We start from the raw sequence: 15,407 nt of genomic DNA, 5'->3' as shown, positions 1-15,407 counted from the left end.
TGGATACATATGTAGCACATATTATTGTTTCGTGTTATTATCGTTGTAGCCAAATGAAACTACTAACAACAAAACACATGCTGCTACAAATCTGCCGCTACATATTCTGGAATCGTTTTTTTTTCTCTTTTTGGAATTCACATATAAAAATTGAATGAGAGAGATAACCGTGTCATAATACAAACAACAACACAATGTTTGTTCGACAACTGGCATTAACACAACATGAACAAAACTTGTAGCAATCAGTCGTTACACACAATAATACAATATACATGACATGGTTAGTACAGTGTATCCCTCTCTTGTTGTTGTTGTTATCATTATCATCATCTTTCATACATGAAAAGCTCGTATATTAATTCCATTGGTGAATATCCATTTAGCTCCACCCTATTGTGGTCATGATCGACCAATCAAATATCATGATTATTACTAGCGACAACCTTGTTAGGCGTGTGTTGTGTTTCATTACTTGTATTACAAAGATGCGAATCGCATGTTTTTTTCATGCTTTTGCTATGACATGTTTGTAACTATCAACATCATCACATCATGTCATTTGATGTTATTTTGTCCGTATCACTCTTTCTATCCTTTTTTTTAAATCTGTTAAATTTAGTGTTCTGGTATATTACAAATTAACAGGCGTGTTGTATACCAATCTTGTCGTTGTTTTCGAAAATGCTGTTATCAAATATATTTTTTTTTGTTATTATTCAGAGTCTACATCGTTTTGAACATTTTTAGATGTTAGACCACGGACATTATTGTTCAACAATGTCTTACGTAAATAATAATCTTAAGAATAATGGAACCATAGTGAATTTCTAAGTCAAATCAATTCATTCATTCGATCGATCGATAAGTTCCAATTTTTTTTTCGTCGACGGCGCTATGATATTTAAATATATTTAAATGAAGTATTCTATATGCTGAAAATAGGAGAAAAAATAACAATTCAAGTATATTCCCAAATGTTATTTGCAAAAAACAGATGCAGATACATAAGATATTTTTTTTTCATTCGATTGAAGGGCGTTCATTTCATCTTTGACATTAATCGGTTGCAGGAAAAAAAACTTGTGTAATTTTTTGAAAATTATTCAATTGTTAAATATCAAGCTTTGTGCTGCCATCTATAGTCTATTACAGGTATAATTAATTTTGTTAAAATGAATCTGAACTTTTTTAGACAATGTCAATTTGGATTTCATTTCCGAACAAATGTATCAAAAGAAAAAACTGGCAACATATTGATCGTTTATTTACAGAAAAATTGTCAATAACAATTTACCACTACACCAGAAATTAAAATCAATATAATCGCACACCTGTGCATATTTCAAGTGTTTCAATGTTTGGATGAGATAGATTCCAATTTCTGTACGATGCAAGTGTCAATATAAAAAAAAACGAAAAATTGTCAAACACTCGTTACCTATGGTTCACTATTTTTTCACACAATGTTTTTTTTCATTTTTTTTCTTGGCACCATGGAAATGACGAAGAAAAATTTGTTCAAATCAGTTGGTGGTTGATGGTTGTTTTTGAGGCCTCACCCTGAATCTTTTCAAATAAATAAATAAGAAAAAAAGAATCATGAAAATGACAGCCGGAAAATTTTGACCACAACAACAACAACAACAACTTAATTAGGTGTTTTATCCAAGTGCCAACAAAAAAAAATGTTCAAATCACATTTTTTTAACCGCAAATTTAATTCATTTCAAATAAACTGTATGCGCCTACACTATCTACAGTGGGAAAAAATTTGCTTGTTCAAATATAATGACATTTTTCTAGATTTCCAAAGACTATGTGTCCATATGTGGGTGTAAATGATGATGATGATCTAAATCCTTAAATCCTTATTCAATGTTTAATTTGTACATCAAAGATAATAGCTGTTGATGATGGCCATCAAGATTTATAATTTGGGCAAAAAAAAATATCAATCAAAGTCCAAAATGATAGTGATGATATCTTTTTTTTTCGTTGTTGTTGTTGCACTTTTCAATTGATGACTTTTGAATTCAAAGAAATCAAACAAGTAATTCGATACATTTATTGATAAAAACAAAAAAAAAAATTCTGGATTTTTTTTTTACTTTGATCAAAATCAACAGTGGAACAAAAATTGAAACATTATACTCATAAAAATCATTTGTAAATGAAAAATCGATTAAATTTTTGATTAAATTTGTGTTGATGATAATTGAAAATCGAAAAGGGCAAAACAAAAAATTGTTTTCGATTTTTGTCAAATGGGCATTTATGATTAAACGGATCCAATTGCATTGATGATATGATTTTTTGTTTAACTTGTCATCATTGGATTCATGTCATGTCATCATTAAGTTGAAATATCTAGTCATAATATTAAAATTATCTGACTATTCAGAACATTTTTTTCTAATGAATATTTACTCTTTTAGAGGTTTATTGCTCAACACATTTTGTTTTGTTTTTTTTGGTCATTCATTTTCTTCTCCTATTCATATAAAGTTTTGAATTTCAAATTTGAACGACAAGTTGTTTTTCTCTCTCTCTAGTTTTCTTAGTTTGGCTATCATATACGAGGAGAAAAATTCTTGAGAACGAAAATTCATTTGAAATTTAAAACCAAACATTTTTCTGAAAAAATACATGAATGAAAATTAAGATAATAGGAGAAAAAAAAGTTGTTGAAAGTCAAGTCATTCTATCGATCAAATGTATCGATTTAATATCTGTATGTCAACGTGTACAATATAAACGAATTTACACTTTCAACTGCCGAACAAACAAACAAACAAACAAAAAATTTCTTGTCAATTCTTTGGAATTAACAACAAATTTTTTTCCCGGTTGTATCCAATTTCCATTTGGTTAATCTAAACGAAGTTCAAGTGTTTGAATTTGACGTTGTTGTTGTTGCATGCTTCTGATTTTGTTCCTGTAAATCAATTCCTCTGTACACATATCCAGGTATACTGCATACATCCTCTATTTATAGATGAATTAAAAAAAAGATTGGATATTCTTCACTCAAAAAAATTAGATATAATTTTCTTACATTAATCCCATGTTAATCTCAGATATTCAGTCCTTCTTTTCCTTTCCATTCAGGAAAAAAAAATCAATTTTCTATTTGTTTTTTTTTTGTCAAACAAAGTTATTGATTTTCAAATTGCCTGAATATTTCCAATCTAATATTTTTCCTTCTCAAAAATAAAATCAATGTATCAACAAAGCTAAAAGAATAATCGTACTCATGTAATCATAAAAATATTGATTTATCCTCAAATATAAATAAACTTCAAAAAATACAAGAAAAAACACTAAGAATGTATCAAATTACATACATTCGATTATCAATTCACTCAATGAATGAATGTTTAAGATTTTCGATAAAGATAAATTTTACAGTTATAAATTTCATTACTTTATCATATTGATGGCCATTAAACAAAATAAAAAAACATTATTTCAATTCATAATGATAACATAGACAATTATTACCTTAATATCACTTTTTATATCGAATTTTTGACACTTCATCAAAAAAAACTGTTAACAGTTTTCAAACAAAATAATCGATTTAACGTTGGAGAAATGAAAAAAAAACAAAATTATTTACATTTTTTCTGACACTTTTTTTTTGTGCAAAACCAAAGGTATACGATCGATTTCGGATAACATACAATTGACAAACAGAATTTGAAATCGTTATGAATGAATACTGTTTTCAACTTATCGACCGTCAGTTTTTTTTTCAAAGTGTCAACAGCAAGAAACAACACAATAACAAATACATAAAATTGTTTGCTTTGCCATTCCAGAAAAAAAGACAGTTTATTATAATTTAGTTATAATATAAAGTTGTTATTGTCTTTTTTTCTTCTTTTTTTTTATTTTTCTTGTTGTATATTTCAATCACAATAAAGTTAACAAGTCTAAATTGTCAATTCCGAGAATTTGATTTTGTTTCTTTTAATTTCAAATCATATTAAAGAATAGGTGGTTGTCTCAATGGTAACAACGACAACAACAACAACAAACTTCAATGAAAAATTAGTATAAAAAACAAAATAAAAAATCGATTTGAATACCATTAATTATATGATGATGATGGTAGTCTTTATATGTTTAATGATAAGAAAAATGTTTTGGAAATATCAAATGACTTGATCATGAGAATGAAATCGTTATAATTTTTTTTATGGGCATCAAATAATCAATTGAAATTTGCATTTTTGTGTCTCATTTTTTTTATCCGAGTATGACGAAAAAGTGAAAAAAAAGATTTTCGAATCATTCATCATTCGACGAATGGATTATCAACCATCAATCAATTATTTCACTTTAATTTTTTTTTTTTTGGTTTAGTTTGGTTTTATGTTTTGAATTCAGATAAATTATGGTTACAAACTAATATTTTGCATCGTTTGCTATCTTTAGATTGGTTCATAATATCAAAAAAAAAGTTGTAATTCAATATATCATATATTTGGTCATTAGATTAGTTTCAATCAATCGAATCAAATCTTAAAATAAAAATTAAACGATTGAACATCATTGAAGATAAAAGTCGAAAAAGGAAAAGATTAAAAACATAGAATTTTTATTTTGATGTAAATAAAATTAGATTTCAGATTCATTGCTTTTGATTCAAAAACAACATTAATGTCAGAACTGGAATACATTTTTTTACATTAAAATTGCACACTCTTTCTGAAAATTTTATCGAAGGATTTTGAATTCATTCAAAAAAATTTTTTGTGTCAAAATGGAAACCAATTTTCAATGACTGACAGACACTGACAAATGTAGTGACATTTATTTCTTTAAAACAAAAACAACAACAAAAATTAAAATCTTTGCCATGTCATCTAAATTGTGTTCAAATTACAAGTGTCATACAGTAAATTATGGAAAAAAAGAAATTCTCAAACTTTGTAAATTTTTCATTATCTTAAAAAAATGATAACTAAGAGAAAATCAGTTCGGATATGGGTTACGGTCATTGTCCGCTGAGAATTTTTTTTAGTTTCATGTTTACATTCATTAAGATTTGGTTGTTTTTCGTTGTTATTCTTGTCTTTTTTGGTTGTCGTTAATGTTTTGGCAATTAATTAATAATATTTAAAATCTAACCAGACTAACTAACTATCAACCAGTTTAGCAGTTTTTGTTAGTTGATTTTTTTTTGACCAGATTGCTATCTTTCTGTCTATAGAATCAAAATAATCATCAACATATAGAACGTAAAATGACGAATGAAAACATATGATCATGAATATATGACATATTTGCACATTCATTTAGCAGTTTGACATTAGATACTAATGAATGAAACAAAAGCAATCAGACAAAATGACGCCAATAGGATCCGTTTCGGTCGCCGGTTGTCATCATCAAAACGGTTAGTCAGGTCATTCATCACCATCATATCAAATGACTATTAGAATTATTGTCAAACCAATATGAATAGTAACAATATGACATATACAAGCCAACCACATCATTTGTAATTACATTTGAGAATTATAAGACAATTAAAATTTTCAAATTTTTTTTATTACAATGAACTATCGCCATCTATCGACTTAAGTTGCAAATAAAATATTCGTAAAACCTTGTTTTTACGAAAAACCAACACTATCATTTTCAAAAACAAAGAAAAAAAATTAAATCAGAATAAAATTTATTGTATATTACAACCAAAAACAATAATTGATTTGAAAAAATGAAAAAATAATCTTTAACAAAAAACGGAATGATTGAAAATTTCAATTCATTTGAATGTCTAAATCATTCGATTCATCTGTGATTTGATCATTAACAAAATATCTATTCGTAAATGATTCAATTCTATCCATAGCTTCATCCAACATTTCATAATCAATAGCCAATACAAGTCGCACATAACCGGGATATTCGAAACAAGCACCAGGTAAACAGAAAACTGATTCTTCAGAAACTAACGTTTCGACCAAATGTAAATCATGATGAAATGCTGGAAAATTTTTCATTTCGATATGAACCATAATATAGAATGCACCTGCGGGTTGAATTGGTTTCAGTCCTTTCATTGTTCGTAATCGATTGAATGCATGATCAGCATTACGCTGTTAGAGGATAGTAAAAAAAAATTAGGAATTTTTCTCAAATCAACAATCAAAATTACATGAACATTGGTGATAATTTCATCGAAAAATGATTTTGGCGTTTTAGTTAAAATTCGACCGATAGCACCTTGTATTAAAGAATTTGGACCGATTATTCTTTGTGATAAAGAATTAAGTCCCGTACGAATCTATGAGAAAAAAAAATTACAAAGCAAATTCTTTTTTTTGGAATTAAATCTACTCACATCTATTCCGAATCGATCTTTTTTATCATTGATTGCAATCCATCCTAAACGCCATCCTGGTATAAGAAATTTTTTTGTTGTTCCACTACAATGAAAAACCGGTACTTCATCGGTTAATGATGCTATAGCATGAAATTCATGGCCTGGAAATACTATGTTTTCATATATCTCATCGGCAATTATCGGAATGTGATGTCGTTCAGCTACATTCAATAGTTGTCGGATATGATTTTCCGGAAAAACTGAACCACACGGATTCGAAGGATTATTATAGATGATTGCTGCTGTATTTTCATCGATTTTTGATTCTAAGTCATCGATATCAATTTGCCAATTACGTTCTGGCAAAAGATTATAATATTTAATCTGTACACCAATCGTGGCTGATAATGTTTTATAAAGTGGAAAACCAGGTCTTGGTACCAACATATTACAACCAGGTGTAGCTAATATAGCCATAGCCATATCTAATGCATGTGAACAACCGGATGATAGAACAATATCCTGTAGAAAAAAATAACAGATTTGAAATTAAAATTCAATAAATTCATTATCAAAAAACATTCGATTGATTGGTATAGTAATGAAAAATTATATAAAATGATTTGATGCAATCATTCAAATTAAATCAGTATTGAAAAACGACACTCATTTAACGAATGATTAAATCTTATTAACATTTTGATTTTGAACAAGAAAAAAAAATGTTGAAATCCTTCATCATTGATTTATCAAAATCATTTTTTTGGTTGATTAAATGAAAACATTCATCTTGTTGACCTTCGATTTAGAGAAAAGCCGAACGAAATTCTTTTGCTCACTTGCTGTTATTAAACTTGGGGAAATTTATGCATATTTACGTTCGTTTCAATCACATGTACCTGTACCTATTGCTTGTTTTTTTCTTTTTCTTACTGATTGAATTTGATTATCATAATCATCATGAGATGACAATATGATATTTAAGAAAAAAATAAAAATAAAAATATATTGACCATAATTGTTTTTTAAAAAAAGAGAATAAGATAGAGATAACTTTGAAATCTATAGCTAAGCACGAAGCTTTTAAAACATTAATTGATAAGAGTTTTCCCGACCTTGGCTTCAACATTCATTCCATATGATGAACAATATTCAGCAACAGCTTTGCGAGCTTCTTCATTGCCAGATGCTGGTTGATATCCATTAAATTTCGAGGAATTGACCGTAGTTAACATTGCATCAAGTATCTCGTCACATGGTTTAAAATTTCCGAACAATGTTGGATCACCTATAAGTAATTTGGAAATGAAAATAAATTTCGAATAAGTGGAAAAAATGTTATTCATTACCAATTGATAGCGGAATAAATGGTTTTTCGCGATTAGGAGTCAAGTTCATTGTTTCTACAATCTTTCGTATTGGATTGATTGTAGCTAATGCTTTTGGTGAAGCACGAATCGACCATTCTCTTGATTCAGTAATCTTCAAAGATTCACTGATTGAATCATTATTGTATTCAGTCGATATTGGTGGCGAAGGCGATGACGAAAAACCATTTGTCATTGAAAATGGAATTGATGACGCCTTAGTTACTGTGGATTCCATTATGGTCATTATTTTTAATGAGACGATAAAAATGACACAAGTTTAAAAACAAGCAATGTATTAAGAGGAGACAATTGAAAATTCCGAAATCGTTGTTACTAATTGGCATTCAATTTTTTTATTTAGGTGAAAATTTTCACAATATTCGAAATTAACTTTTTTATGGATTCACTGACAAAAATTATTTTCAAAGTAAATTAGGAGTCGATTTAATTTGATCAGATTTCGATCACCAAGAATTGCCAAATAATTATGCAGCAATAGTTTAATACACAAGCTAATAATTTGTTTAAACATTCGATTTTTTTTAACGGATAGTAAAAGTGGTCTGACTTTTTGATTGGAGAAAATAAACCTTAATGATAAAAGATGGATTCGAAAACAAGATTCAGATTCTACATTTCAGTTAATTACATTATGATGTTCATTTGTATTGATGGATGCATTGAAAACAACATTTTTAAAAAATGATGATCAAAACTAAAAGAAGAAGATGACGACAACGAAGAAGGTGTCCATAATACAAAAAATAATATCAAAAAAATTTGTTTAAATTCGTATGACACATAGTTGCTATCATCAAGTATCATCCATCGTTGTCAAACCGGTCTGAATGAAGTTTCAAGAGAAATTGAAGAAATGATCAATGATTATCAGAGAAAATAAATTAATATTTTTATTTTGTACTTTTTTTCTAAAGACATAATATTCTTGTTAAAAACAATAACTGGATGCATTCTCCCCATTCATTTCAAAATAAAATAATAATAAAAATTGTTTGAGGTAATAATTATTTCGTAAGAAATTAAAAATTAGTAAATATAATAATACGAATCATTTCATTGTCGATCTTTTGGTTCAACATATAAATGTTCAATATAATCAAATAATTCTTCTTCACTTTTGATTTTGATAGGAAATCCAGGTACTAATGCTTGGCCAATACGACGAAGTGTACGCGATGATAAAATGAATCGATCAATGCAATGTAAATGTATCCGTTCCAGGAATTGGTCACTTCCAGTTAGATGAAATAGAGCACAAATGTATTGATCTTTTGGAACAAAATGCAAATTTATTAGCCGATAAGGTCTTGATTGTTCTAATTTTCCAATACCGACAAAATGACAACCATCTAAGTCTAGACGTTTCAGGAGGATTTGTTCAGCAAAAAGAGCTTTATGTATAATTTTCATGTTTTTTTTCAATTTATGTTCAGCATCAGAATCTGTTGATTTGGTTTTCAAATCAATAACCAATAAATCAATTTTATCACATTCTTCAATCCTTCTTCTGAATTCACCACAAATTTCAATCACTACATCTACGTTTGATAATTTATTCAATGTTTTCGAAATCAATTTTTCAAATTTTATAATTTCTTTACGCGATATCTTTAAACGTAGATCATCATAATGTTCCAAGCATATTTGTTGCGCTTCATTCAATTCAGCTATATTAATATTATTCCTTAGATCACCAATCGTTTTAATACCTTTGATTTTCAAACGCATAATATCAATTTTTGTCATTCCATAGATTTTATCAAATTTCTCTTCTATAAGGTCATCCGTAGTAGAACTGGCTTCTTCACTCTTAGAATGATTGGATGTAGTATTTTGAACTTCTTTTTTAGATTTGCTTTTCAATTTTGGCGATGTTGCTTGATCTATTTCTTTTGATGATGAATCTTGAACAATGTCATCACAACCATTCTGAAGAAAATCATTAATTTTGGCGGCAATCTTTGGTCCGATACCGGAAAGTTTTTGAGCTTCAGCACCAGATTTCACTCGTTTGCCATATGTTTCCAAAGCTTTTGCCGCTTTTCTATAGGCATGATATTTATAAATGATACCATTGACATCGCGTTCATGTTCACCTAATTTGATCAACATATCACAAATGTCTTTATTCGGATTGTCCGACATATTGTATTCGTTAACCTCTATGTTAAAAGAAAAAACAGAAAAGATTGATACTCATTGATGATAATGACAAATATATAGAATAAACCGAATTTATTTTGAAATAAATTACCGAATCAGAATTTGTTTTGATCATGTTAAATTTCAATCGTAAATATTCAACACATGTTGGAACATTTTATTATTCTGGTGCCATCTATTATTGAAAATCATGATCATGATAGACAAACGTAATCAGAGAAGAAATCCAGTTTGACAGGATTTTTTCATCCATAGAAAAACCCGCAGAAAAAAAGATTTTTTTCATTGATATTACATAATTTATCGATATCATAAGTGAATGAAAAATCTAAAGAATGTCTATGTCAAATGGCGAAATTTGAAGAATTTGTTACATATTTTTAGTTTAAATTATTCAACTATACACATGAACGAATTTTCCCTTTTCAATTTTTTTTTTGGTAGCCGATACAGACCAATTGGATAAATATTGAAACGCTCAGGTAAGTTTAAGGTTGTAGTGCTACATAGGTGTAAACGTTGCAACTAATAATTGAAATTGGCCAGGACCAGTTTGTATTAGGCTTTCTAAAAAAAAACGTTGCAAAAACCATTGAAAGAATGTGGCCATTTATATTGGCCGCGAAAGTATCTGTGCGTACACTCAGGTTATATGAATGAGCAACAAGTTCAGCAAGCTTGAGCCATAAGCTTGATGATTGTTTATGATTTTTGTCGTCATCACATCGTTTATTATCATAATTTTATAATCTCGATGCATTTGTTGTTGTTTTTATATTATAGAAAATCCGGAAACTAAACTTTGCTTTCAAATATCTGACAATAATAACAACAAGTTTTCATTATTGTTTTGTTAATTTTTTTCTGTATAAAATTTCATATAAACATCCACATCAGTATTGATACATTAGTACAAGTTTGGATAAGAAGCAACATGAAAAGAGAGTGATTGCAACTTGTTCACTTGTTACTCGCAAATCTGTCAAATTATTGTAGGTGTGAAAAATCTTGAAACATCCTATCCACGATACTGTTTTATTGTCGTTGCTAATTGTCATCATAATGATAATCACTATTAGAATCCACAGTATCATCATGGCTACTTACTGATCAATTGTTATTATCATCTTCTATTGACAATACAATCATTTAAGTTGGAAAAGAAAAATTCAATTAATGATTAGTCATTGCAGTCGTTTTGTTATTGTTGTTGTGCAACATCAAAATAAATCTCAAAAGATAGTGCTTATTCATCCACCTAATATTCTCCATTAGGATATCTTTCTTTCTTTTTTATTATTGACAACATCAGCCAAAAATGGACATCGAATTTTCATTGAACGATATACTAGGTTATTTTCAACAAAAAGGTGGTAAAGTAATCTATACTGATTTGGTTACACATTTCAAAGCTGCGTTGTCCAATCCGAATACATTAGGTATGCGATGATGAGAAAAAAATTTGACTGAATTTCATTAAAATTACAATTCTTTTACAGCAAATGCACGGGTTATATTTAAAAACTATGTAAATACATTAGCAACAGTGATTAATGAAGACGTATGTAATATATTTTCCCTCATATTATTTGTTATTAGTTAAACATTTTTTTCGAAACAAATAGGGGATGAAATATCTAATTTTACGCCCGAAATATATGAAAACTTTGTCACAAATAAATCTGACATCAAATTCAATTTCATCATCCTCATCATCTTCAGCATCATCATCATCAAGCTCTCCACCGACATCGCCATTACAGACAAAGGCTATCATATCATCAACGACCAATTATCGCTATTCGAACGAAAACGGTAATTGTAAAAATGGCAATGGCCTTAAACATTTAAACGATCTCAATCATGCAAATCCATATGTTGATGATATTTCAATAAGCTCATCCATTAATTCTAAACTTAATCGACCATCATCATTGCTTATAACGGACGATTTAAATGATTTAAATCTTTCAACATCAACGTACAACAACAACAACAGCAGCCAACAAAATGACGATAAAACAAATGTTATCAACAATCCGAAACATTTGTTGGCCAACAGTTGTGTCTCCAATGATGATTCGAAACCGAGACAGCTGCCATATTATTCAAATCACAATAGAACGACAAGATATATGATGAATAATGGTGCTAGCAATGCCAGTATCAAAAATGTCCTTCCAACAATCAACGAAATTAATATTAATTCAACTAAAACGTCGTCGTCTATTGTTAACAATAATTGCAATGAAAATGAAAATGATCCATTATTGTTAACTGCCACAATAGCTGATGATTCACCACCGCCAAGACCACCACCAAGAAAAAAGAACAGTTTCAGCCAATCATCATTATCGCCATCATCATCATTAACGAATGTCCTGGTTGCATCCGCTGCTGGTTCGACATCCGCCCCTAATAATGAGCCTTTTTTACGTAATAATGCCCACCATCATCACCACAATCATCGACAACAACAATCCAATGATGTATGTTTGAAATTTATACTTTTTTTTCATTTTCAACATGCAATAATTTCATTGTTACATTTTTTGTTCATTTTTAAAATTGTTCAGACTTTGATTGAAACATTTGAAACAGTGAATACGGTGAAAAAAGAAATCCAGGAATTATCTCGTACTCCCGGACGTGTTAAAGAACATGCACAAATATTAAATAAATTGGTTCAGGATACGAAATTGCCCATGCCTACGACAACTACTAATTCTATATCACAAGTGGTGAACAATAAAATTCGTTATAATCCTAGCTCACAGCAATCGGATACTGATTCCGGTTCTGTACATCTAACTGATCCGCTTAAGAAAAGATGGATCATAGCATCATCGAACTGTGATTATCAGGAACTTGTTTCATTACTCAAACAAGACCCTGAATTATGTCGTTACTGTGATTGTATAATGGGTTATAGTGCTTTGCATTGGGCAGCCAAATTCAATAAACCCGAAATAGTCAAATTGATGGCTGGTACTTTCAAAGCCGATCCGAATGTAAAATCATTCAGTGGTAGTACACCACTTCATATTGCAGCTCAATTCAAAAATGACAACATCATGAAAATGCTTATCTATCATTATGGTTGGTTTTATATTTTTTGATTGTTTTGAATATTCATGAATATATTTATTTTTTCATTAGATGCTAACCCAGATATTCGAGATAATTATGGCAAAAAAGCCCACCAATACTTGCCCAAAAAGACGAATGAATTCAATGTTCAATCATTGTCTAACAGACAATTATCCGATGCGAGCAATTCAATTGGAAATTCACCGGTGAATATTTGTAATACTGGTGGTTCGGCTGCTAGCACAACAGCATTATCAGCAACAGAAAATCTCAAAAATAATCTTCGAAATAAAATTTCTCATCAATCGATGCTTGTTCGGAATACATTACGAAATACAAAAGCATTCAAACGGCGGAAAAGCATGAATGAGAAATCTAAACAAAAACATCAACAAAAGCAGCAAAATGCCGTTGGCAACAAACATTCCTGAAATTTCGTTCCTGTTTAACTTATATACTAATTTTTGTTAAGAATTTTAAAATCGGTATTAAAAGTATTGTATTTTCATCAACTTAATTAAATCAATTTCAAAAAATTTAAAATCCGTATACATTGTATATGAGTGCTACTTTTGTTGTTGATGCATGCATGTGGCCGGCTCATTAAATACGTTAATCATTTCTTCGATGTTCATTGTATAATTCAATGATTTATTGATTTTATGATGGCATTCGGGAATTGGAAATTAATATTTGTCATTGCTTTGGGAGTATTTCTTCGTTTTTCATTTCGTTATAGTTCCTATTATGGCGAGATATCGAAACGCGTTGAAGTATCATCGCCAGTATCTGCTTGGATCAGAGGTACGATCAGTATTATGAAATTTTAATTTTTATTAAAATTATTTATTTTTAGTGGTTGAAGGTGTCAAACTGAAACAACTAAACATTCAACCATATGATGGAAATACATTTCATGAATCGCCAATATTTCTTAATTTTTATCAATTTATAGTCAATAATTTAAGTGAATTTCAAATTGTCATCTTTTTCATTCTAATCGACATGATGACAGCCTTCATTCTATCAAATGTATCAATCATGCAGTTAAATTCAATGAAAATAATCGAGAAGAATCGATTGAAGATATATTTGAAAGATAATGATGATAAGAAATCATGTGAAAAACTGTTCATCAACCCAGCTACTATTTATGATTGTGCTGAATGGATAATCTGGATATACGCCTTGTCACCTTATTCTATTCTTCCATGTGTCGCTCAGTCCACACAAGTGTTACAGAATTTTTTAATCTCATTAATCATGTTAACGGCTTCTAATGGACAAAGATTTTTGTCATTTTCACTTCTGGCCCTATCAGTTGTCAACACATTTTATTCACTTTTATTTTTGTCGCCTGTCATTTTAATTCTCGAAAATTCGGCGAAAAATACCGATGATTCCAAACCACAACAATTGACCATTCGATTGAAATCACTTGTTTATTCCCTGTTCATTTTTATGGCCATATTAATTTCATTTTTATTGCTTTGTTTATGGATCGAAAATGGATCTATTCAATTTATTCATTCTACTTATGTTTTTATGTGGACCGTATCAGATTTAACACCAAACATTGGTCTTTTCTGGTATTTTTTTGCCGAAATGTTTGATCATTTTCGAACGTTTTTCATTTGGGTTTTTCAAATCAATTATTTCCTTTATCTAATACCATTGACATTGAAATTGAATGAAAATCCATATTTTTTATTCATGATTACTTTGATAAATCATTCAATTTTCAAGCCATATCCTACCGTTTCAGATTTCGCTCTATACTTATGTATGCTGCCACAATGGAGTCATTTGTTTGAATGTAATATAATCTTTTGAAATTTTTAAGATTCTAACTTTTTGTTTCTTGAATAGATATGAAAAGCACATTAGTGGTTTCTGGTACAATAGCAACAACCAGCGTATTAGCTCCTATTCTCTGGTATCTATGGATCGTATTAGGTACTGCAAATTCAAATTTTTACTTTGGTATAACACTTGCCTTCAATATTGGACAGGTATGAAAAATGAATCTTGATTAAGATCGAAAATAATTATTTTGAAATTTTCTTAGATTTTTCTCCTCACCGATTTGATATTCGCTTACATTAAAAGGGAATTTTATTTCAACAATATTGAACTTTATAAAATTTATAAAAAGACCGGAAAATCTCTGCCTGTTGAATTAAGATATAATTGATCATTGTCATTCATCTCACAATCAAGGAGGACAGAAAATTGATTTTCTGTAAATAAATCTTTATTATAAAATCATCGAATAAAAATGAACGTTCGAATATTCGAATGATTTTTATATTTTTTTTCAATTTTTTATTGCCGCAAAGTTTTTAGAAGCTGATTATCAATGCCATCTATTGATAGAGAAATATTTTAGTGAAAACATTGTTTTTGAAAGGTTTGCTTTGTGA

The 15,407-nt window shown here is 29.1% G+C and overlaps 4 protein-coding genes across 5 annotated transcripts; 2 read left to right on the top strand and 2 right to left on the bottom strand.

Moving 5' to 3' along the window:
* Nucleotides 1–5,672: 5,672 nt before the first annotated feature.
* Tat (Tyrosine aminotransferase) lies at nt 5,673–8,307 on the bottom strand. The gene is made up of 5 exons (XM_075820909.1): nt 7,690–8,307; nt 7,456–7,628; nt 6,359–6,862; nt 6,173–6,301; nt 5,673–6,113 (listed from the first exon to the last, which is right to left on the bottom strand). The coding sequence occupies exons 1-5, from the start codon at nt 7,952–7,954 to the stop codon at nt 5,775–5,777; spliced, it is 1,410 nt and encodes a 469-aa protein (XP_075677024.1). The 5' UTR covers nt 7,955–8,307; the 3' UTR covers nt 5,673–5,774.
* A 288-nt stretch (nt 8,308–8,595) lies between these two features.
* Nucleotides 8,596–10,139, bottom strand: LOC142645199 (DNA polymerase beta-like). Its single transcript, XM_075820923.1, has 2 exons — nt 9,986–10,139; nt 8,596–9,893 (listed from the first exon to the last, which is right to left on the bottom strand). Exon 2 carries the CDS (start codon nt 9,874–9,876, stop codon nt 8,785–8,787), a length of 1,092 nt encoding a protein of 363 aa, XP_075677038.1. The 5' UTR covers nt 9,877–9,893; nt 9,986–10,139; the 3' UTR covers nt 8,596–8,784.
* Nucleotides 10,140–10,231: 92 nt separating this feature from the next.
* Nucleotides 10,232–13,527, top strand: sowah (ankyrin repeat domain family member sosondowah). Of its 2 annotated transcripts, none has more exons than XM_027343133.2 (6): nt 10,232–10,376; nt 11,170–11,333; nt 11,394–11,455; nt 11,520–12,383; nt 12,471–12,993; nt 13,054–13,527. In XM_027343133.2, exons 2-6 carry the CDS (start codon nt 11,213–11,215, stop codon nt 13,413–13,415), a joined length of 1,932 nt encoding a protein of 643 aa, XP_027198934.1. In that variant the 5' UTR covers nt 10,232–10,376; nt 11,170–11,212; the 3' UTR covers nt 13,416–13,527. The 2 variants fall into 2 exon arrangements, with proteins under 2 accessions (XP_027198934.1, XP_075677020.1); XM_075820905.1 differs by having other exon boundaries at nt 10,678–11,333.
* A 31-nt stretch (nt 13,528–13,558) lies between these two features.
* On the top strand, nt 13,559–15,294 carry PIG-U (phosphatidylinositol glycan anchor biosynthesis class U). Its single transcript, XM_027343135.2, has 4 exons — nt 13,559–13,788; nt 13,841–14,800; nt 14,854–14,996; nt 15,053–15,294. The coding sequence occupies exons 1-4, from the start codon at nt 13,647–13,649 to the stop codon at nt 15,176–15,178; spliced, it is 1,371 nt and encodes a 456-aa protein (XP_027198936.2). The 5' UTR covers nt 13,559–13,646; the 3' UTR covers nt 15,179–15,294.
* Nucleotides 15,295–15,407: the final 113 nt, after the last annotated feature.

Source organism: Dermatophagoides pteronyssinus, unplaced genomic scaffold, assembly GCF_027571235.1.
Source record: "Dermatophagoides pteronyssinus isolate colony J.1.1.1.1 unplaced genomic scaffold, Derpt_VIB-CSIC_2022.12 sq0001, whole genome shotgun sequence".
NCBI lineage: Eukaryota > Metazoa > Arthropoda > Arachnida > Sarcoptiformes > Pyroglyphidae > Dermatophagoides > Dermatophagoides pteronyssinus.
Note: the sequence above shows the minus strand (reverse complement) of the source record. Positions and strands in the feature narration are given on the sequence as shown.

What these genes read in the sequence shown, in the direction of transcription:
- Tat (XM_075820909.1), bottom strand. Translation starts at nt 7,954, where the DNA reads ATGACCATAATGGAATCCACAGTAACTAAGGCGTCATCAATTCCATTT. An exon ending in ATTTATTCCGCTATCAATTG is followed by an intron (nt 7,629 to 7,689) that starts GTAATGAATAAC and finishes AATTACTTATAG; the next exon opens with GTGATCCAACATTGTTCGGA. An exon ending in GAATGAATGTTGAAGCCAAG is followed by an intron (nt 6,863 to 7,455) that starts GTCGGGAAAACT and finishes TTTTTTCTACAG; the next exon opens with GATATTGTTCTATCATCCGG.
- PIG-U (XM_027343135.2), top strand. Translation starts at nt 13,647, where the DNA reads ATGATGGCATTCGGGAATTGGAAATTAATATTTGTCATTGCTTTGGGA. An exon ending in ATGGAGTCATTTGTTTGAAT is followed by an intron (nt 14,801 to 14,853) that starts GTAATATAATCT and finishes TTTCTTGAATAG; the next exon opens with ATATGAAAAGCACATTAGTG. An exon ending in TTGCCTTCAATATTGGACAG is followed by an intron (nt 14,997 to 15,052) that starts GTATGAAAAATG and finishes AAATTTTCTTAG; the next exon opens with ATTTTTCTCCTCACCGATTT.
- LOC142645199 (XM_075820923.1), bottom strand. Translation starts at nt 9,876, where the DNA reads ATGTCGGACAATCCGAATAAAGACATTTGTGATATGTTGATCAAATTA.
- sowah (XM_027343133.2), top strand. Translation starts at nt 11,213, where the DNA reads ATGGACATCGAATTTTCATTGAACGATATACTAGGTTATTTTCAACAA. An exon ending in GTCCAATCCGAATACATTAG is followed by an intron (nt 11,334 to 11,393) that starts GTATGCGATGAT and finishes ATTCTTTTACAG; the next exon opens with CAAATGCACGGGTTATATTT. An exon ending in AATGCTTATCTATCATTATG is followed by an intron (nt 12,994 to 13,053) that starts GTTGGTTTTATA and finishes TTTTTTCATTAG; the next exon opens with ATGCTAACCCAGATATTCGA.